General features: G+C 53.8%; 1 protein-coding gene across 1 annotated transcript; it reads right to left on the bottom strand.

The window, feature by feature from the left end:
- Nucleotides 1–17,162: 17,162 nt before the first annotated feature.
- On the bottom strand, nucleotides 17,163–20,418 carry LOC311202585 (RNA 5'-monophosphate methyltransferase-like; the record flags this gene model as incomplete). The annotated part of the gene is made up of 2 exons (XM_084277174.1): nucleotides 17,163–17,804; nucleotides 20,227–20,418. 2 exons carry the CDS (start codon nucleotides 20,416–20,418, stop codon nucleotides 17,163–17,165), a joined length of 834 nt encoding a protein of 277 aa, XP_084133300.1.
- Nucleotides 20,419–21,711: the final 1,293 nt, after the last annotated feature.

The raw sequence follows: 21,711 nt of genomic DNA, 5'->3' as shown, positions 1-21,711 counted from the left end.
CCCCCTCCACCATACTACCCTTTAAGCACTGACTTCATCTGACAGCCCAGCCTCTTCCTCAGGGCGAATTTCTGTAGCTGTTCTTACACCAGAGAAACAGCCAGCCCTGAACCCAGCTGCTAAATTCACCGGGGGAGCTCTGTATCATTTTTCTTTGTCCCTTGTCCCCTTGAGAAGCATGAGGCAGTACCATCAACTCAGCATCCCTTCTGGGATGCTGGGGGCAATCCTACAAGAGCAAGGATGCTGAGCCAGCAGAGTAACCAATGCAGCGGCCAACAGATTTCACTGTTGTCAAGGGGATCAGTGAGTAAAGGCAAGTTCTCCTGTGTTATCTGTCAAACAACATCTAGGCAACCCAAAGCACAGCCATCTCCAGGTAAAGCTGCATCAGCTTCAACTGCAACAGGCTTCCCAGAGCTGATCTCAAACTCCGTCTGGAGCCAGAGATTGAAGCATCTGCCCAAGTGTGGGGAAAGGAGACATCAGATGTCCAGGACACAGCCCAGTTGCGAGACAAAGCCCAGGGGCAAACCCCAGGGACAGATAAATCCACATGCTGAAAGCAGGGGCAGAGCTGATTTTGGTGGGGCAGAGTCTGGCAGGGAAGATCACCAGGGAAAGAGTCAACGTCTGCACAACAGCAGTTGGGCTGGAGTCCAGAAGACAAGCCAAAGCAGACAGAGGGAAGCAGCAGGGCTCCTCCTCTGTCTCTGAGCGTGGAGAGTCTCAGCTCCAGACCACATCTCTGGCACCGCACTCCCCGGGGCGGGGAGCACCAAGTGTGAGCTCCAGGCTCCCTCTCCTGGGCAGGTGGCACCACTGCAGGAGGAGGCGCTGGATCCCGAGAGCTGCCATATCCCAAACAGCCCGCCCAGCCTCCCAGGAGAAGGGGAGCACCGCTCCCAGGTAGTGAGAAAGAGGACACCAAAGCACGGTGGAGATCTTGCCCTGGATGCTTCCAGAGGGTACAGCAGTGGCTGCCAAGGGTGAAGGCAGATGTGTGCCTGATCCCAAAGCAAGCTCCTCATCCACCAAGAACTCACATCCTGGTGAAAATTGTGCCTGTAACCTGGCCTGTCTGGCCTAAACTCATCTCCCTGCACTCAGACTGAGATCTCATTCCTTCGTAGCCCACACACACTTCCCAATCAGCCTGGGGATCTGCTTGGGGAAGGGAAATCAGTTCCCAGCAGTTCCCGAGAGTGAGAAACACCTCCCTCAACCCAATCCCACCAGTCCAGGGACTGAATCCATCCCCTTCTCCTCGTTGGTGCCTTTGGTGACTGACACCCAAAGCTCTGGCCAGGGACTGTGCTGCCTACACCACTCTGAGAAAGTCATTTTAGGGGTAAATCATGCAAAAACCACATCACTAAAAACAACCTTATCAAGAACTGAGCTACATTTTCCTTTGGAAACTCAGCCTTCAGCCCATCTGCTCTCCAGGAAACAGATTCCCAGGTGCACGAAGGAGCATTATGGTTCTCCTCCTAACCCTCCTTTCCCCCCCAGATGTGCAGTACAGACCTGGCCTCGAAGCAGCCAGCGAATCTTCTAGTCCTGCCCAGGGCACTGAGCAGCCTGGCTCACAGAGACAAGTAAAGTTAGACTGGGGGAACCTGGCACAGGCTGAGTTCATGCTCCATATCAGAGGGGGAGAAAAATCATAATAATTTTAAAAAATCACTCCACAAGTTCCATGTTGTCAAATGTGTGGGAAGAGAGATGGAAATGTGTTCCTGGGGTGGAGAAAGGATAGCCTAGAGCTCTAGAGACTTTCCACTACACCTAGTTCCAGTGAATGCAGATGAAATCTTCCAAAAATACCCTCAAGCCCACTCCAATTTCCAACCCAGTTTAATCTGTCAGTCCAAGTTCACCCACAGCTGCTCCCCTTAGTTCCATCTCAAGTCTGGAGTGACTCCTAAGAGACGGGGCACAAGAGAAAGACTGCTGCTCCAGGCTCATCTCCCAGGCCTGCTGCCTGGCACAGCTGTTTCCAGGGATTCAAGCAGCTCATCCCAAAAAATCAGCCATTGGGAAAAGAGCTCCCCCCATCCTGGGCAAGGAGAAGAGTTTCATTTCTTTCCCCTGCATGATCTTGGACAAAACTGTGCCAGTTACTCCTAATGGGATTTGCCCACAGCCTCAGTCAGAATCAAGTCGAGATGTGTGTGTGTGGGGGGTATAATTCAGTTTTTCTAAGCAAATACTCAAGCCCAGGCCAGGGAGAAGGGGGCTTGGCTAGCTGGAAAGAGGCTTAGCCATCAGGCAGGCAGAGATCTGTACTGTTCCTACCATCCACCTGAGCTTGAAGAGCTCTCCAGCTCCCCAAGGGGCTCCCCTGGCTGCCCACCCATCACCTCCCCGGCTCTTGGGGGACACAGAACCAGCCACACTCGTTGGGGGGAACCAGACACTTTGTGAGCCTCAGACAGCCACACGGGCTGCAAAGCAAACAATGCAGATGTCTCCAGTACACCTGGAGAAGGGAGGGGAGAACAGGGAAGGGTGGGGAGAAGCACGCTGGACCCCATCAGCCCATCCACACCTCCCCAGGCTGCCATCCCATCCCTCCCGGGGAGGAGCAGTGGGCACTGGCTTTTCTGACCATATAAGGCCAGGTTTTGCTCTCCGTGGCCAATCCGGAGAGGAATGTGAACACCTGAGCCTTGCCCAGTTGCCAGGGCCCATCCTCCCCTGCCCACACCCTGCCTCCTCCTCTCCAGGTGTGCAGAGCCCTACCTGCAGCAGGGGAGGGGAGGGCAGGGCAGGGCAGGGGAAGCCGCCTCTGTGCAGCCCACTCCACACCTGGCACAAAACAGGGGGGGGGAATTCTGCCCTGAGTGAATTCATCCCTGGGGACAGCGGCCAAGGGGGCTTTTGTCTCCCGCAGCCCTTCCGAGCCCCCACGCTGAGCTCAGGGGGTCTGCTGCAAGGCTGGGTTGCCCCTTTCTTTCAACTCTCTCTAGTTATTCACCATCCCAGATGTGTGAAACGCCTCCTCTTCTGTCCTGCAGCCATCTCTGGTGCTTAGTTTCCAGCTCCACCTGAGACTGGCTGGCTCAGGGCAGCCCCTGGGGTCTCTACCTCCCTGACAGTGCCCGGGGGCGGGGGGGCAGCCTGCACAGACCTGCTAAGGGAGCTTCACCTCTGAGATGTCCTCAGCCAGGTTTTGGTTCAGGGCAACTGGATCACAAGGAGGGGGCTGATGAATCCCCCTGTATGGCTGGGACTCCCAGCAGCACCAAAACCAGTACGCAACTGGGCTGGCAGCCTTCTAAGGGCATCCCAGCCCGAGCACAACATCACCTCAGCCCAGGGTGGGAGGAGGAATGGAGGACAGCATTTTCCTGTCACTTGGTGCCCCCAGACTAGTGAGAGGAATAACCAGGGCAGAGCTGCTACCAGCCAGGAGGGACACAGGGGAGCCCCTGCACTGCCAGCTCCCCTCACCCCGTCCTGTCTCCAGGCCTTACCGCCACCTCTGCCACAGCGCTACGTGTGCCAGCGCTGCCGTGACGCCGCATGTCAGCACCCTGACCCAACCAGCCCGAGAATTTCAGAGAAACCAGCGCTCCCTTGTTGTGCTGCCAAGATTCGGTACCCGCCTGCCAACAGCCCTGGTTAGAGCGGGACAGATTCCAGGGGAGTTGTGTCAGCTTGTGTCCCCTGGGCTTACAGGGTGGGAGTGCCCACAGGTCCCACACCTCCGCCTCCAGGCATGCCAGGGCCTCAGCGCCAAGCCAGGCAGCAGCAGCTGCTGCCTCAACACACTCCCCACCCAGCCCAAATTCCTGCATATCCACAAGGCAGTCGCAGGCCTGGAGGAAGCCTCCACTCAAACAAGGTGGCAATAACGTTGGCCATTTGATGTTCGCACATATTCAATCCTGCACAACCCTCCAGGAGGACAGAGCTCCAGCGTGGGGGGCAAAAAGGGTGGGGACCGGTGTGTGTAGGAGAGGAGCGTTGGGTTCCCTGGAAGGCATGAATCAAAACAGTATTTCCTAGCACCTCCTGACCTACTCTCCACCCTACACTTGTGCTACGGAGCAACATCCCCCAGAAGCAGTGGGAGTCTTTGGAAACCAGGCCAAGCAGCAAAAGGGGCTCTGGGAATAGCAGCAGCCCTGGCAGGAGGGCTGTGTGGATCGTGGCCCGTGTTGACCCTCCTCAGGTCTCAGCAGAGATGGGTGCTCCTCCATGGAAAGTTCTCTGGGGCTGGGAAAGGCCAGCCTGTCCAGAGAGCAGACACCATGCCAAGGACAGTGTGGGAGCTGGTGTCTGTTGTGCTGAGCAGAGAAAAACGGAGTCAAGGTCAGGTGAAACTACCACTAGTGATCAGGACCGAGACTTCGCATCTCCAGTCAGGGTCTGTCTGCACCAGGTTCTACAGGCTCCAAGCTCAGCATGGTACCGAGACACTGACAACCTCACACCCATCTCCTCTGCTCTGCACAGACACCAACTGAGACAGAGAGCCTTCACCTGTGGGACCCAACATCACGGCACAGACCGCAGGCCTGCACTGCTGGCTTCACCTTGCTACAGGCACTGCTAGCACAGAAGACCGGCTCCTTTAGGCCTCTGTAGCAACCAAAGCTCGTGACTGAATGGGGTTCAGTTTCCTGTCTAGTTGAGAAGTTGTGCTGAAGTCGCAGCTACTGCATCCTCTCTGCTAGCTTCAAGCACAACTAGTTAACCACCCCTCAACATCCCCACCAGGAACTAAGCACTCAGGCTGCTTCTGAGGAGGTGGAAGAAGCCCAACACACAGCACATGTCCACCCTTTGGCAACGGAGATGGTTCAGGCACAGACCACCCATCCACGCTCCCTCCAGCCCGACACACTTCTCCATCACACCATGTGGTCTCCAAACTCAGAGCGTTGAGTCAAGACCCATGGAGGGTCTTGGGTTTGCTGGGGCAGTGCCCAGGCTGTAGGGCAGGGCAAGAGAAAATATTTGAGATCGCAGGTTGGGCGAGTGAGTCACACGCAAGGATGGGCCGTCCAGCTACCACAGCTGCCTGCTCAACTCTCCACCCCTACCAGCACAGTACCCTGGGAAGCTGCTAACCGTGGGAATTGGGATATCGCAGCAGGCCAAGCAAGTACGAAAACATGGCTGTTGCTGAGAGGAGATTAAAACTGCCCATCTCTGCAAAGCAATGACTTAGCGAGAGGAGCAAAACCCCAGAGCTCAGCAGGTCTGGGCGCTGGAGATTGGCTGCTGGGCCTGGCAGGATCCCCGTGGCAGCCGGCCAGGTATTCATAACATAATGGGAACGGTGCTCACCCATTCCTGCTCGGGCCTGCGCGTGTTTGCAAGATTTCATAGGCACACCCTTCAATTCAGGGCTTTGGAAAAAGAGCTCAGCACCTGGGGAGGAGGGAGAGAAGGAACCACTTCAGAGCTGAGGAATCCCAGCCTGACTCACTGCGGGGCGGGCAGCGGGGGCTCTGACGCAGGAAGCTGGGGCTGGGAACTGGGAGAGGGGCAGGGCAGGCTGGCTGTGGGCCTGCAAGGGGATCCTGCCAGGTAAGGCAGCCCCTTCTGCGCAAAGGAACCCTCCACGAGCCTCACCCAGCACCCTGTCTCCTTGTGCAAAGGGGGCTGGTGTCATTAGGGCCCAGCTTTTGCTCCTGGAAATGGGACTGACTGCTTTTAGCATTACAAACCTGGCCTGCACGTTTCCCAGCTCCTTAATACCCACCCATGTGCCCAGCTTTACCCCCCTCCATGGCACAGCGATCAATGCAACGAGTCCTAAAGTCTGCTTTGCCTCCAACATTTCCCAGGCTGGTGACGCCCCAGCACAGCACCAAGACCTTCCCTGGCCAGCGATGTCTGCCACCCAACAAGTGTTGGCCCCTTTGAGCTGCCCCACCAACACAGGCAGAGGAATAAAGTTCACGCTCAAGAAAAGGAACATAAAGCACCTGGAGCTTGGTTCCTGACTCTTCCAGAGACATCTCATGTAGCCAGCCTAAGTGCAGGAGGGCTAAAAATGCTGATTTGAAGCCTTTTGTATAGTTTACAGGGGTTAGAAATACCAGACAAGGAGTAAAGCAACACCAACTCAGATCCATAGCTAAACCCACTCCGGATTTACACCCACGTGTCCCACTGACCTCAGTCCGTGTAACTGCACTGAGGTCGGTGATGCCGCACTAGTTTATGCCCCAGTGCCAGCTCTCCCAGTGTTTTATGTCCCAGTTCCTCAAGTCAGGGCAACATGGAAGAAGTTGCTTTTCTGGTTCAGACTAAAGCTTTAGCCTTACCAACAACAGAAAACACTCAAAAATCTGGAACCCCAAAAGCCTCACCAACTAGACAAGGGGGAAGAACTCCAAACAGCTTTTTCTCTTAAAGCAACGGACCACAAGGCGCTACACAAATACTGAGGTTCATTTAGCCTGGGACTTCCCTGGGGGAAACCTGAAACTTGGCAGCATGCAACATGTTGACCCCTCTTAAGAGCCAGACCTGAGCTAGCATCAGGCAAGTCCCCTGCTCTCACAAGGAGATTGCTCTTCAGCCTCCACATCAGAGCTTTCTCCAGCCCAGCTTCGGGTGCACCAAGGAGGTCTCCATCCATACGTGCTCCACTGGCAGCTTCCCGGACAGCCAGCTCATACTGATGGCAACAAACACCCACGGGACATGTTCCAACCTGAGCACTGAATTCAGTTCTGCCCGGAGGATTCACCCACGTATGTATCTGGAACGTGCTCTGCAGATTATACAACACACCTTATCTAGGGCAACAGGGACAAGTGGAGCCAGGGAGAAGCCCCTGACTTTGCAAGGGCCTGGGGAATACCAGTTAGACTGAAGCAGAGGACTTAGTAGTTGACAGGATTGAATTTCAAGACAAAATGTCTGTTTGGAAGCCAGAAATACGTACTTCCACCTTGGTGGAAACTACTTCTCAGTCCTTGCCAATTCTTCAAGAAGAGTAAGAAACAACTTGGGGACACATCTTTGAATGTATAAGCCAGCCCTTGGCTGCAGCAACACTCCAGCCCTCTGTGCTGGGTAAGAGCCTGGCTCACCACTAGAAATAGCCCCTTGGCTGCATCAGCTTCTCACTGCCCCGTTCTGGGAAGGGTCAGCATTTCAATCTCCCCTTCCTAAAGCAAGCAGATCCATTCCAATCCTATTGCCACCCCAACCAGGAAAGACCCCCAATTCTTCACTCATTAACAACCCACAACAGCCTGGATATGCTTGTCCAGTCAGGTCCTCCAGCTGCGCAAGGAAGAGACAGTGTCAGCACCAAACAACTGATGTTGCTCCTGAACCTCCTAAAATCCTGCTGTCGTAGTAGTGATTAACCCCAAATTAATACCTGCAGCAAGGACGAGGACAGAGCTGCTGGGACCAGCTTACAATTGGATCGAGGATGCTACTATCCACAAGCAGCAGAGCTGGCAAATAAAGACTAACTTCAACCTGAGTGCCCTCAACACCCACCTCACTCCTCATTTATGCTGCTAATAAGGATCATCAGCAGCTGCCCCTTCTCTGCCAGCTTAAACCCAAGCGGAACAAGCAGAGCTGGGGTGCAGCAGGGCAGTGGGACTTGACCCCCTGCAGATCTCAGGGCAGCTGGACTGGGTGCCTCTCAGAGTTACTTCTGTGCCAATTTCTCTGCAATTTACTGAGAAGCCTGAGTTTTGTGCAAACCATCCCAACCATGCAAGGAATGGGGTGGGGATGTTTTGACATGGAGTCCTGGATCACTTACAGATCCCACCCAGCTCCCTCCTTGCTCACCTTTTAATGCTCTTGATGTGCTCTTGTTTCTCAATATCAAGCAGAGTGCAATTCAGATAGTGTAATTTAAGAGAAAACAGACAACAGGGAGCAAACAGTGTGCAGACCGGTGTGGATACACACGGCCATTGGGGCCAGGCATGATCCACACGTGTATCTGAGGCTACACCTGCATCCACTCATGTGGGCACCAACACATCAGCACAGACGGGTGCAGAAGCATCTCTGAGCTCCACTGCTGGTCTGCATGGGCTGGGAAGCTCAACTCCAAGCAATGCCACCACTTCGCTGGAAATCTGAGGAGAGATCTGGCCTGCCAGCAAGAAAAGGTGAACGCTTGAGACAGACCCTGGCTGTTGGAGAGACAGAAAGGCCCTTTTTTTAGCCTGGAGTGAATTTTCTTCGGCTGCTAAGCAGAAGGGACAAAAGCATCCCCCCTGGCCAAAAAACCCAAACCCTAACACATACAGAATCCGTGCTGACCAGATGTATTCGATCCCTGATGGGTTCAGCTAATCCTTTGTATATCACTCACTTCACTCAAGCAGATCCTCAGCATAGCAGCTCCTACCCTGTAAGGAAAAGAGATCAAATCCCTTCTACATTCTCACAGCAAACTCCTGCTTCTTGCAAAGCAGAACCGGGACATCCAAGGCACACGTACACGACCGCCCCTGTTCTCAGTGTTCATCGCCTAAGGAGCCTTGTAGAACCATGTTTAAGTCTGCAGTGAGATCCAGATCCCATTTCTGAGATGGATGGACATTTCACAACTGCCTTTATTCCCCTAACACACTTTTCCAGGCACTCCACCAGAATCCCAAAACCCGCAAAATTCAGCATGTCTTCAGACCCAGAGCTCACCCCCAGAGCCACAGGCCTTGCACTGCCACAACCCCAAAGCAGCCCTAAAGCAATTTCACCCCGTGAACATGCCAGGGAAGGACAGAAAGGCCAGGAGTGACTTTGGTGCTCCTAACAGGGCAAGAAAAGGTGTAGCTAGGTATGCTGGTAGCCTCCCGACACAAACACTGGTGTCCCCCAGCCCATGCAAATTCTGCTCTGAAGTCAGGAGAGCCATCAGGCCAGGCAGACGGCCCTTGGGCTGAGGAACCTCAAGAGACGCAGCCAGCTCAGGCTTCTTTTTCCACCTGGCTGGGAAAGGAGAATTGAGAGGCTGGGCCACCCAGCCCCGGAGGGCTTTGTCAGCATTGTTTGCAGCAGGGAGCAGGGCTGTCCGCCCCACCTGGCGCTTCTTTGTGCTGAGCTCTGATCTCACGGCGTCCATCGCCCTGGGGAGGGAACTGCTTGTAACCAGGGCAGGCAGCTCCCATCTACTTGCACTGGGTTTTGCACAGAAGGCAAATCCTGTGGGCTTCGAAACCTCCACATCAGCACATTGTCTGGCAAGTGCTTTTCCCTGGTGTCTTGTCAAAGAAATGCCAGTGTAAGGGGACTGGGGGGGTGTCTTCTCATCTGCAGAGGTGCCCAACCTTCTGCATTATTTTCAGGATCACCTCACCTACCACCCCTTTCCTTTCCCCCAGCCCCCTGTTCCTGTTCTGCCAGTGTGCAACCAGAGCGCAGGTGCCTCTGCCCCACAGCAGGTGGACATGCAAAGCAGCTCCTGTGAGAGGGGAAACAGGCCCTTCTCCCCATGCATCCATATCACACAACCAAATTTGTGTCTCTGTTACACGGGATCCACAGACACAGAGAGGGGAGCCAGGGTGAGCTCCAAGAGATCCCATGGCCCCTTTGTGATGCTCTGCAAGAGACTAAAGGTTTTATGACACCCCTCAGTGTCACACAGGGTGCTGCAGTAGGAACTGATGAATGCGGTGAGCCCACCTGCCCCCAGCCCTGAGACTGGAGGAGGGAGTTGAGGGGACCCAGGTTCTGTGTTGCTCTGATTGCAGTGATGACTGTCGTCAACCTACTTCTACAGGGAACATCAAGTCCTCTGGAAACCTCAGCGTACCTTCTTGGTACACCCCCCTCTACATGCACACCTGCACATACACAACATTCTCAGGTTTACTAGTGGCTTTACAAGCCTTTACACACTCCATAAAGCATTCTCTTTTGCCTGGCCACTTTGCCAGGTCTTTGTAAATCCTTAACACTCCTCCTTTTGAACCTGGAGGAGAACCAGGCCACCTCTACCAGCACGGTTCACTCTAGTTTATAGCTTACAACTCCTTATAAAGACTTTCCTCCCTTTCCCCTAAACCACTACCCTTCTGAGTCATGCTCTGCACGTTGCCTGCAGTCAGCACTTCACACAAACCAGCTGAAGCTGGTCTTCAGAAACAAGGCAGACACACAGCGCAAGGAACAGCTACCAGCCAGGACCTGCAGCCTTGGCAGAGAGCAGAGCAAATCTGCTGGTGACAGCACCAGCTAGAAACGCAGATCAAGAGAGAACAGAGAGAAGCAGAGCAGCTCCCTGCTCTCCGCCTCCCCCAAAGGCAAAGATCAGTGTTTGGGACACTAACCAGTCACCTGGGAAGCTCGTGCCCAGGGCAGAAAGGCTCAGCACAGGCCTGTATCTTCCTCTGCATTACTCTTCAACCTCCAACTCAGGTAAACACCTCCCTCAGCCTTGGGAATCCCCCCCAAATCAGTGTTGCACTGATGTTATTCAAAGTCAGATGACATTCCTCCTTTCAGGATCAATGGTACAATCCTCAGGAGAAAAGAGCTCATAAACACAAGGGCCAAGAACTACCTCAGGGACATCTGGTTTGATTTTCCAGTTTGGTTTGCACACTTAGCTCTCCTCTTCTTCCCCTCTCCTCTCCAAAGCAGCTCCAAGGCTCACCACCCCTTGAGGTTCTGGTTCCCTTTCACTGAGCTGGGTGAAACTGTGAATAGTCTGAGGAAAAGACTAAGCAATCTGTTTAAGTAATGGTAAAGATGTGGGGTTAAAGCTCAACCCGAGTCAGTAAGGAATGCACTGCAGGTCCTGCTCTAGGGGCTGCAGGACAATAAATAATTCAGTATCTGCCCTACTTAGCCACCCTGCCTGGACAACAGGAGTCAGTGCTGGTCAGACTGGGAATGTCCAGAGAATGCAGTGGTTACTCCAGCAAATCAGTCCCAGGAGATCCAAATAACCACCAGACACATTCCTCACAGCTTTCAAACACTGCCCTACTAATTCCCTTCCCTCCACACACTGGCAGCAGCAAGGTCTAACCCCTGCTGCTGTCCTACAGCAGCCCTACAGAGGAGACCTCTGCCCTGGTACCGTCAGGACCCTGCAACTGCAGAAGGGGACTGACAGTCCCTAGGCAGAGGAGGACTCCAGACCCCACACATGGTGTCTCCAGTTCCCCTGTGCCTATTCATGATCGTGCTGTGCCACCTGCTCTGATGGGACATGACATGCTGGTTGTATTACCAGGGTACATCAAAACTTTTGCTCTCCTATATGCTTCTGGCACGGGGGTAAGGGAATCCTCCCCCAACACCAACCAAGGATCTCTTCCCTCATACCAGTCACTTCACAGATGAGCTTTTCCCACCACCATCTGACATGCTTGAAAGAGTGATCTTCTCGAGGTAACTGAGATTAAAGGGACATGAAGAGAGAGATGAGCAGCATCAAGGGCCAGCCAGGAGAGAAGCCGCCCTGCTTGCTCCCTTTTGATCTCCAGAGAGAACACCATGGAGCTGCCCTTCTCTTTTGATGTGTCACCCTGCAGCCTGTTCTCTCGCAGGAGTGCAGACCTGTTGCAGCATGACTGCTCCTGGATTTCAGCTGCTGGGGTAACAAAGCTGCATTTCAGCAGCTTCTGGGAGTTTCACAGACTTGAGAGTCTCTGGGTTGACCCCAGGGGTGGCGGGGAGCTGAGAAGACCAAGGAGGGACACCACCCTCAGACTCAGCTCTTAACTAAATCCTTGTCACTCACAGAGAATTCCATTGAACTGCTAATGCAACAATAAAACAGAATTAATTATTATGGAATCATGAAGCACTCAAAGCAGGAAACAGAGCAGAGGATCTGCAGTGCCACGTCTAATCTTTGGCCTATCATATACAACTTAGATGGGGGGGTGGGGGGGTGTTATCACCTACAGAGGCCCTTATCTAAACTGCATTCTGCAACTGAAACACGAGTAAGATCCCTCATTACCTTCCCGGCTACACAGCAAGGTCCCCACACTACAGTGAAGGAGTTTAGAAAGGTCTACTAATCTGAAAACATCACCCCAAATACAATCTTCTGCTCAGTTCAGCATCTCTGTGACGGATCCAGGGATGGAGCAGCTTTGTTGCAAGTCAGGATGGAAATCCAGACAACTGATAAGTGTTTTATAACCTGATCTACAGCTGATTGAACTCAGCTTGTCTGGTCAAAACAGATCAGGTCTGCAGAGCATTTGGTATTCACTCAGGAGCTTATCACACCAGACGTCAGAGTGTATGTCCCAGTTAAGTAAAGGGTGGGAGATCAGTGTTCCAAGGAAAGCAGCAGCTCCCCAGGTTCTGCAGCCAGCTGATGACAGGCTGGAGAGAAGGTCTTTTAGACCCGAGCACCTTCAGTTCTTATCAGAGCATTATAAGCATATCCCAACCCCAGCCCACGACCCCAAGCCTTCTTCAAACTCAAGACCCCTTCAGAGTCCAAACCCAGTGAGTGACCGAGCTCTCAGGTAACACCACTCCCACATAATTAAATCCAAGACACTCAGGCTTGAGCTGATAAGAGTATTAGTGGTGAGGCTTCTGCCCAAAATGCTCCAAGGGATTTTTGTGCAGAGTCCTGTGGGAAACCAAACCTCTGGCCTATGGTAACAAGAGCGAATCTAATGAGGAAACTGGGGTGCTTGCAACAAAACCCTGAAGACTAAAGGAGGAGCTTGATGGCAGGACCAGCTCCCCACATACCACTTCTCCATCTGTCAACTTCTCCACGAGGTCCAGAGAGACTGCATCTAAGCCTTGGGGGCTCGAAGAGACCACTTTCACTTGGGTGTCACATTTAAGTGCGCATGGCAAAGCCACATGAGGAAGTGAACAGCTGATCTTGTCACTTGGTCAGTCAGGGGATGGCTCCTCATTTGCACCAGAGCCCAACAGGACCAGCCTTCAGCACATCCAGAGTGAACCTCACAACTCACACCTCGGATTTAGGGTTGCTTTTCCCACCAAGCTCCCCCCCACCCCGGCCAAAAGGGCTCTGCTTCCTCACAACCAGCTCACCAAGCCAATCTAGAGCTGTGCAAGGAAACCAGCTCACTGGTAGAGAGAAGACATTGTGTGCCTGGTTTGTGACTGCTCTTTCCCAGGTTTCCAGCCTGCCAGACACAGATGTCCATGTTTCAATGACTTGACACCTCTCCCTTTTCTCCTTTAATTCCCGGGCAGCAAAGTGCCAGAAGCACAAGAAGGAACTTGCCCTCAGCTGAGCGAAGGAAATCCGAAAATCTGCAGCCTCTGCGTCCAAGCCTGCAGGGACAAGCTGCTGGGTTTCCAGCTAGAGGAAGCTGCTTATGGGAAGCAGACACATCGCTGCCAGCTCTCAGATCCTAAACTTGATCCCTCCACTCTTGGGCTGGTCACACATCATGTGGCAAGTTGAATTAAACCATTTTTAAACTATGTCAGTGTTCAGAAACGCTGATGAGCAGCGTCTGCGAGGCTGTCAGTATGTACATGTGTGAGAAGGGAAGCAGACAGCAGGGAGAGGTGCCCACAACAGTCATCAGCTCTGGCAGCTGTCAACGTTAAACTGATACAATTACTGCTGCTGCACAATACTGACACACTGAGTTTTTTTCCCCACTGAGTGCATCCCTTGTACTCATCCAACACAAGAATGTGGGAAACAGTGAATGGTCTCTTAGCATAAGCTAAAGATAAGAAAAACAAAAAATAAAGGACTTCTCCTTGGCTCCATCTAAATCTTAACTCCTGCAAAGGCTGAAAGCAACAGCAGAACCATCCAGAAACTGGAACCTCCAAGTTCTTGGCCCCAACTTTGATGCTAGCTTATGCTAGCCATAGTCACTGCTGTGACTTGCTACACAGCAGTGGCGTGAGATTTAATTAGTCAGAACACTTTGAAGGTATGGTACCTAATTAATATCTGAAGTGGCTGCAGTGATTATTATGAACAATGGCATAGCTCACAGCTGATGATCCAGCTCAGCTCATCAGTATTCTTCAGGCTCAGAAGTGCTGTGCAAACATGCAGCCCAGATTCCACATCAGAAATCTCCACCATGGTGGGTGGTTATCAAGGGCATTTCCTGGCTGGAGAACCTGAGGGAAGGTCTGGAGGAGCCTGGTGCCAGTCACAGGGCACAGAGCAGGGGAACTCCTGGCCTGCTGCTGGCACGGAACAGGCAGCAGCTCGGCAGCCCCATCGCAGAGCTCTGCCCTGGTTTGGGTCAGCTCTGTTTTCTGTGCAGGGGTTGAATTTAGCAGCAACTGTGAGCAACCAGACTGTTGGAGCTTTGAGGGTAGGAAAGAGCAAGGAGAGTCTCTTCACTAACCCCCCAGTGCACAGGTACACGTGCACACACACAAATATAAGGTGGCAGGACAGCTGTGGGACCCACACATCAGCACAGCTCTTCCTCTACACAAGGAAATCCTGTCTCCCTGGTCTTAGCAGCAGCAACCACCACCAGGTTGGGCCCATCCCCGGATCACGAAGGAGGTGAGCAAGCAGTACTCTGGCAGAGAGGCCTCTGCACCTTCCCTTAGCCCAGGTACCCCGAGCTCTACAAGGGTAACCACCTCCAGGACTCACCCCAGCAAGGGGCATCCCCATTTCACCAGCTGTAGGATGAACAATCAGCAACCAACTTTGCAAAGAGCTCTCAGCCATAGGGAGCAGACAAGTTGCTTTTAACCCTCATCTTTACTTTTTCCTCCTGCCTTGCCATCAGGAGACCTGGAAACACATTCCAGACACACTACAAAATGCAGAGAAAGAGAGTATTTAAAAAAACAAACCCAAGTAAAGCAAAACAACTCTGCAGAGCCTTACGTAAGCCTTCAGTTGAGATCCAGAAGCTCTCCTGTATCGCTGTTCCCACCCTGAGCTGGGTTCCCACCTGCCTCGTCTCCCAACAGCTTCCTGGAAAGCTGAAGCAGCAAGCTAAGAAGAAAAGGAAAGGTTTATATATTTTTTCCTGCCTGCTAAAGGACCGACTCAGTTTTGAGCTCCTCAGTACCCCAAGAACCAGGGATTTGTGCTGACATTACTCTGAGGTGTATTTATGGCAACAATAAATTATCTTGTGCACTGAACAGATAAGGCCAGGATTGTTTTATAAATATTTCAGTGTTCAAAGAAAACAGCAGCTAATATTGACACAACCCAAGAGAAACATCCCAAAGGGCAAGGCTGTGGGTTGGACAATACTCCAGTGCCACCAGCAGCGCACCAGCGGAAACAGCAACTAAGCACAAGGGGAGACTGAGCTGCCTGGCAGGGCTGGGAGAGCCAACACCCCTTAAGTCAGTGGAGCTTGCCCAGTGATCGGAACTGACCTCAGATGTGGTGTTTAATCACCAAAGTGATAAGTGCCACATATTCATGAGCCGTGAAACAGATCAGGAGTGACCCCCGAGGAAAATACACGAGGAATTGGTTCTCCCTTCAGTCCCACAGGGACAGTAAAGTCAGCCTAGACACAGAACTCCTCTTCAGGAAAATCAACCACCACTACCAGGGAAGGCAGCTTGTCTGCAGCCGAGGAGGCAGAGGAGCTCTGGGGAGCTCCTGAATATTCCCTACCCAGCAGAACACTGTGAGAGGCCCTCAAAGCCTTTCCCTGACCTCACTCAGTCCCTTTAAGCCCATGTACACACACAGAGCTTTTCCACAAGCCTGACCATGGAGCCCAGCAGCTTTTCATCCAGAAGGCTGCAGCCAGCTCACACACTCACACGAGCTCGTTGCAGAGGAAATCAAAGCTTTGCTTTTTTCCCTTTTATTTCCTTTCCTCCCTCCCTTATTGCTGCATGATGAAGTGATGAGCAACTCCCAGTAAGGACCAAGTAAAACGCCAGGTTTCTCTCTGCCCTGCACAGCTTCCTGGGCAGAACTGCTAGCCAAGAGCTCCTCCTAGAGGAAGCAGCCTCCTCTCCTGTCCTCTGGTGCTCGGCTCCCACAGCGCTTACCTTACACTGCACACACCCGGGGATCCCTCTCCCTGCGGTAGGGAAGCAGCAGCACCTAGAAATCCCTGCGAGTCATCAGGTATCTATTTCTGTGTGTCACAGTCTGCTCAGCTGAGGGGTTTAATCTGTTTAGACAACGCTGTGAAAGTGTGACTCCTACCCAGGGCTAAGAAAACCATGATGTGTGAACTGGGGCAATAGCTAGTAGGGCTGTTAATAACAACGAACTTTAAATCAGACATTTTGCTCAAGTTTTCTTTCTTCCTAGATTTTACTGAAGAACTAAATACAACCTTAGCCACACATAGCTTCAAGCTCACTAAAGGCTCATCTGAGTCAAAGCACAAGAAAAGGACAAACTCAGTTACCTGGGACCACTTAAGTGTTGAAAATATGAACAGAAAGAGATTAAAGACCCCAGCACAGGATTTACAATAGAATTAAGTTATTTTATTGCAAGGTTATGATAACAGAGGAGCACTCACTCTGTTACACAGAGAAATGAACACAGGCCCTACTGTCGACATCCCAGAGCCCACAGAAAGCTCCACAGCACGCTCACAGGCCAGCTCCATCCACAAAGGCATGTTGATCACAGCCGGAGCGACACCATGGCATCACAAGTGGGGCTGGAATGGACCTTTAGAGATCACCTAGTCCAACCTCCAGCAACAAGCAGGCACATCTTCACCTACATCAGACTGCTCTGAGCTCTGTCCAACCTGACCTTGAGTGTTTCCAGGGATGGGATCTGCAACTTCCTGGGACAACCTGTCAACCAGACACGCTCTGCTGTGTCCCAAGTCACTTCTTCATGGCTGGGAAACCAGGTTTTAAGTTTTCCAACAGCATTTTACACAGAAAACATGACAAGCAGGACAAGCAGTGCATCACATTGGTCAACAGAACCATCCCCTTTTCCTTGAAAAGCTCCAGGGATAAAGACAGCAGGTCTCTCTTCTTCCATGGAACAGTCTTGGTACACATAGAAAGCACAAATGTGGCAACTTGGCTTTCTAGAGCAGTTTCTAGGAGCAGCACTCTCAGAACCCACTGGGTAGGTTAAAATTGCCACCACATTTTGCAGGTGAAAAGGGGGAATAAAAAGGAGTCACACACATTCCTTGCCTCAAACTCCCCAGGGAGGTCAAGGTCTGGTCCCAGTAGAGATTTAAGAATTCCCAGATCTGCTCCTGCAAACATCAAGCACCTCCTTGGCTGTGAATTCATGAACACGAGAGGCTACTTCCCAGTCGCTGTTCCTGCTCCGCAGACTCCCTGCCCTGGTGATCTGAGCTACCTGATTTAAAAAGCAAGAGGCTTCTGTCCCAGCTGGTGCTGCCAAAGCAACACACCAGCTCCATGGCGCAGTCCTTGGTTAGGATCTGGGTTATCCTCTCCACCATGTCCCCGTTGATGGCAAGCGATCGGAAGTGATCGAAGTCCCCCCTGCCCAGCCGGCGCAGGCGGCGCGCGGCTGCCCGGTAGCACTTCCAGGGCTGAGGCTCGATCAGCAGGTACTTGCTCAGAGAGGAGAGGAAGGACAGGAACTCCATCAGGCCGCTGTCTCCATGGTTCAGGTGGATCCACATGGTCACGGACATGCAGAAAGCGATGTCGAAGGCCGAGCGGCCAAAGCGGCGCAGGTAGGAGGCGAGGAGCGGCCCCCTGGCACTGGAGTCCATGATGTCCAGTCTGGCAAAGGAGATGGAGGCGGGGAAGGGGCTGAGCTGCTGAGCCCTCTCAATCAACACCGGATCAATGTCACAGCACAGAAGGTGCAGATCCTTTCCAGCTGCAGGCTGTTCCAGGCTGCCTTCACTCTCCTGAAGGCCAAGCAGGTGCCTGTACAGAGCCACACTTAGCTCCTGCAGAAAGGAAAACAACAGGGTTCACAGGGCCTGTGCTGCTTCAACACCAAGCACACTCCAGCAGCGGGGTACAAGCACCAACTCAAAGCTTCCTGTCGAGGTCCAGATGGATGAGCTCACCAACAAGCCTCCTTTCTTAGCCAAAAGCATCCCAGCAGCTCTGCCAGAAAGACTCCACTGGCTTCCCTGGAGGAGCCTCTGAAGTCCCCAGTGATGCTTAGAGCTATTTCTGATGCCTTATTTAGAGTAACACACTGCTGCTAAAGACATTCCCCGAGCAACAGATCGTCTCACAAGCCGGTTAACACAGAGCCTTCCTTCCAGCTTCCCTTCTCAGAGAGTGACACTAAGCAGAAGGCATCTCCATCTTTCCCAAGCTCCTGAACGACACCGCGAGCACGCAGCCCACACGAGCGGGCAGACAGTGTCCTCTGCTGGTGAAGGGCTCTGCAGCGCAAAGGAACCCGACCGAACGTGTTAATTTGACCTGTTGGACGGGTTCACCTGAAACAGGATCTGGAATTGTCCTGCAGATGCTGCCTCGGGCAGCCTTTCAAACCTTCTGCCTGGGGGAAGAGCAGCCACGGAAACAGCAGCTACTCTTGACCCCAGTCAGAATGCAGTTTCATTCCCAGGGAATAATTTCTTCTAACTTAATACACTGAGAAAGTTTCCATCCGAAAAAAATAACCAAACAACCCCCCCCTCCCCTCCTTTCAACACAGTTAAACACTGCACCAGCATGCCTCAGAGATGTGCCAGTACTGCTGAACTGCAACACTGCAGAGCTGCACACCGGGGAAAAGCTGTACAATAAAAGCAGAGCCAGGTAAATAAAGAGAATGAACTTTCAAACCTGGGAACTCTGTGACCTCTGTCACAAGATCCACAGCCTGTGACCAGGATTTCAGGTTCACACTGTCTCATGGCCGATCTGACACTGCACAGTACACAACAATAATGGTTTCCAGTCCCAGGCCAGATGCTCCCCTGCTCTTAGGGGCCCTACAGCAGCTCTCTGGTGCTCAGGACATGCAGCAACCCAGGGCTCTGCAGGCTTAGGCCTCAGTGGGAAAGAGGAGAGACCCACCACCACAGCCCCCGAACACAACCCTCAGCAACACCCCTGCCTTCATCCCAACCTTCATCCTCCCTTCACAGGGCACCTGCTGAGGAGGCTTTCCACACACTGATGACCACCGGTCTCACGCTGCACCCAAGTCCTGCCTTCCCACTGCACACAGGTTCTTACCTGTCCCAGGCTGCTACCCTCACCCTGGCTGTTTCGTTCCTCCCTGGCTTCCCAGGTTAGTGTTCCCCCACTGCTCCCAATCTGCTCAGTCTGTCCCATTCCTCCCCAACATCCCATGGGAGTCCCTTCCCCAACCTTCCCAGTCTTCTTCCAACACCCCAGATTACTCACTGTCCTAGCTTCCACACTCTGCCCCAGTGTTCCCAACACTTCAGATCTGTGTCTCCCCGCTTCTCCAGCCTAGCACACCTTCCCTCAACACCCCAAGCTCTCATCTCCCCCAGTGTCCTCCATTTGCCTCTCTGCCTTGCATCACTACCCCTTCCAGTCTTCACAGTTTGCCCCAAACATCTACCCAGCTCTACTAGGTCCAACAGTACACCAAGTCACCAAGTACAACATCTAGTCCTCTTTTAATCACCCCCAGGAATGGAGACCAAACCACCTCCCTGGGTAGCCCATTCCAGTCTCTGACAGCCCTTTCAATGAAGAATTTTTCCTAATATCCAACCTAAACTCCCCCTGATGCAACTTCAGGCCGTTTCCCCTTCTCCTGTCAGCAGCTACCAGGGAGAAGGGCCCGACCCCCACCTCCCTGCCACCACCTTGTGGGTAGCTGTAGAAAGTGACAATGCCTCTCCTCAGTCTCCTGGATTCTCCAGACTAAACAATCCCAGCTCCCTCAGCGGCTCCCCACACGATTTGTCTTCCAAACCCTACAGACTAAACAATCCCAGCTCCCTCGGCCGCCCTCGGCCAGCTTTGCAGCCGGTCTGTGGGGACAGTCGAGCCTCCCCCTGTCCTGCCAGGGGCCCAAGCAATTCACGGCGGCTTCTCTGTGGAAGCCCCTAGACTCTTCGGTAGCAAAGAAGCACGAAGTCACACTAGGAGCTCACAGCCGCATCCCCAACACACAAGGAAAGCGAGTTTAACACATTCACGGTTTCAGAGGAGCTGCCCGCGGACACGCAGCGGATGAGGCGTCACCACACCGCCCCCCCCCCGCGCCCCGGGCCCCCGCCTCACAGCCCGGCCCCGGCCCCCAGCGCCACGGAACGAGGCTCCCCCCCCCTCCTCGCAGCTCCCCCAGCGCTGGCCCGGCGCCTCCCCTCGACCCTTCCCTCAGCCCGGGCCGCCCCTCCCGCTGCCCGCGAGGCGCCCTCTTACCCCCGAGTTGCACCCCACATCGAGCCCCAGCAGCGGGCGGGCCTCCGCGGGGAACAGACTTCGCAGGAGCCCGCCGGGCAGGAGGCCGACTCGCCCCTCGGGCGGGTGGAAGCGGGAGTAATTGGGGAAGTTGCCGTAGGGAGCAGCGCCGGGCTCCGAGGTGGGAGGCTGCTGGCTCCTGGGCGCCGCCATCTTGTCCGCTGTTTATCCCCCAGCGAGCCGGGGCCGCAGAAGAGTTCCGGGGCAGAAAGGTTCCGGGGCGAAGGCGCGATTGCACATGCGCCTCCCGCTGCCGGGGCACAGCGCCACCTCTCGGCGCCGGCAGAGCAGTGCCCCCCCCTCCCCGCCAGAGCCCCCCCCCCCCGCGCCAGAGCCCCCCCGCCCCGCAGCCCCCCGCCCCAGCCCTTCTAGACCCCTCGAGCCGAAAGAACAACTCCAAAGGGATTCCCTGGCTCTGCCGTGGCGATGCTGTGGCCCAGCGCGAGGGTCTCGAGGTTCGCCCCCCACCCGGGACACGCCACCCCCCTCGGGAAACGACCCGCGTCTGGGAGCCGGTGTCAGGGATCGCCCCTCCGCTCAGCGCGGGCGGTGACACCACCCGAGCCCGGGTGGGCAGCTTGGCCATGGCTGGTGCAGAATTCTGTGAACACATTCCTTAAAGACATCCCAAAATGTTAAAAAACACCCATATAAACGTTATTTAAACCACATTTAAACACGGGGCTGCCCTGGGGTTGCCCAGGCCCTGCAGGCAGGCAGCTAACAAAGTCACAGACTCACAGGATCGTAAGGGCTCAGAAGGGACGCCCAGAGCCCATGGGGTCCAACCCCCTGCCCAAGCAGGGTCCCTAGGACAGGTCTCAGAGGTCGGTCTCCAGACGGGGCTGGAATCTCTCCAGAGAAGGAGACTCCACCCCCCCTGGGCAGCCTGTCCCAGGGCTCCCTCACCCTCACTGGGAAGAAGTTCTTCCCCAGATTGGTGGGGAACTCCCTGTGCTCCAGCTTGAGCCCCTCGCCCCTTGTCCTGTCCCCACAGACACTGAGAAGAGGCTGCCCATGGCCCTGACACTGTTAAACATTGATCAGTTTCCCTCTCAGGCTTCTTCAGACTGAACCGCCCCAGCTCACTCAGCCTTTCTTCCTAGGGGAGATGCTTCAGGCCTTTAACCATCTCCACAGCCTCATCTGGACTCTCTCCAGGAGATCCCTGGCTTTTTTATACCAGGGAGCCCAGAACTGGACACAATATTCCAGCTGGGGTCTGACCAGGGCAGAGTAGAGCAGGAGGATTTACATCAGGGGAAAATGAAAGCCTGTGGTAAAGGAGGGGAAGAGTTGGCGTGAGGAAGGTTCGAGGTTCAAGCTGACACAAGGGAAGCTGGGTTTCATTTGATGTTCTTTTATTTTATCACAGCGTGAAGAGCAGAGGGCGACAGGAGCTCAGTAATGCAGGTGAATGACTCTTGCCTGAAGCCAGGGCCTTCT

Source organism: Gallinula chloropus (assembly GCF_964237585.1).
Source record: "Gallinula chloropus genome assembly, chromosome: 31".
In the NCBI taxonomy this organism is placed as follows: Eukaryota; Metazoa; Chordata; class Aves; order Gruiformes; family Rallidae; genus Gallinula; species Gallinula chloropus.
Note: the sequence above shows the minus strand (reverse complement) of the source record. Positions and strands in the feature narration are given on the sequence as shown.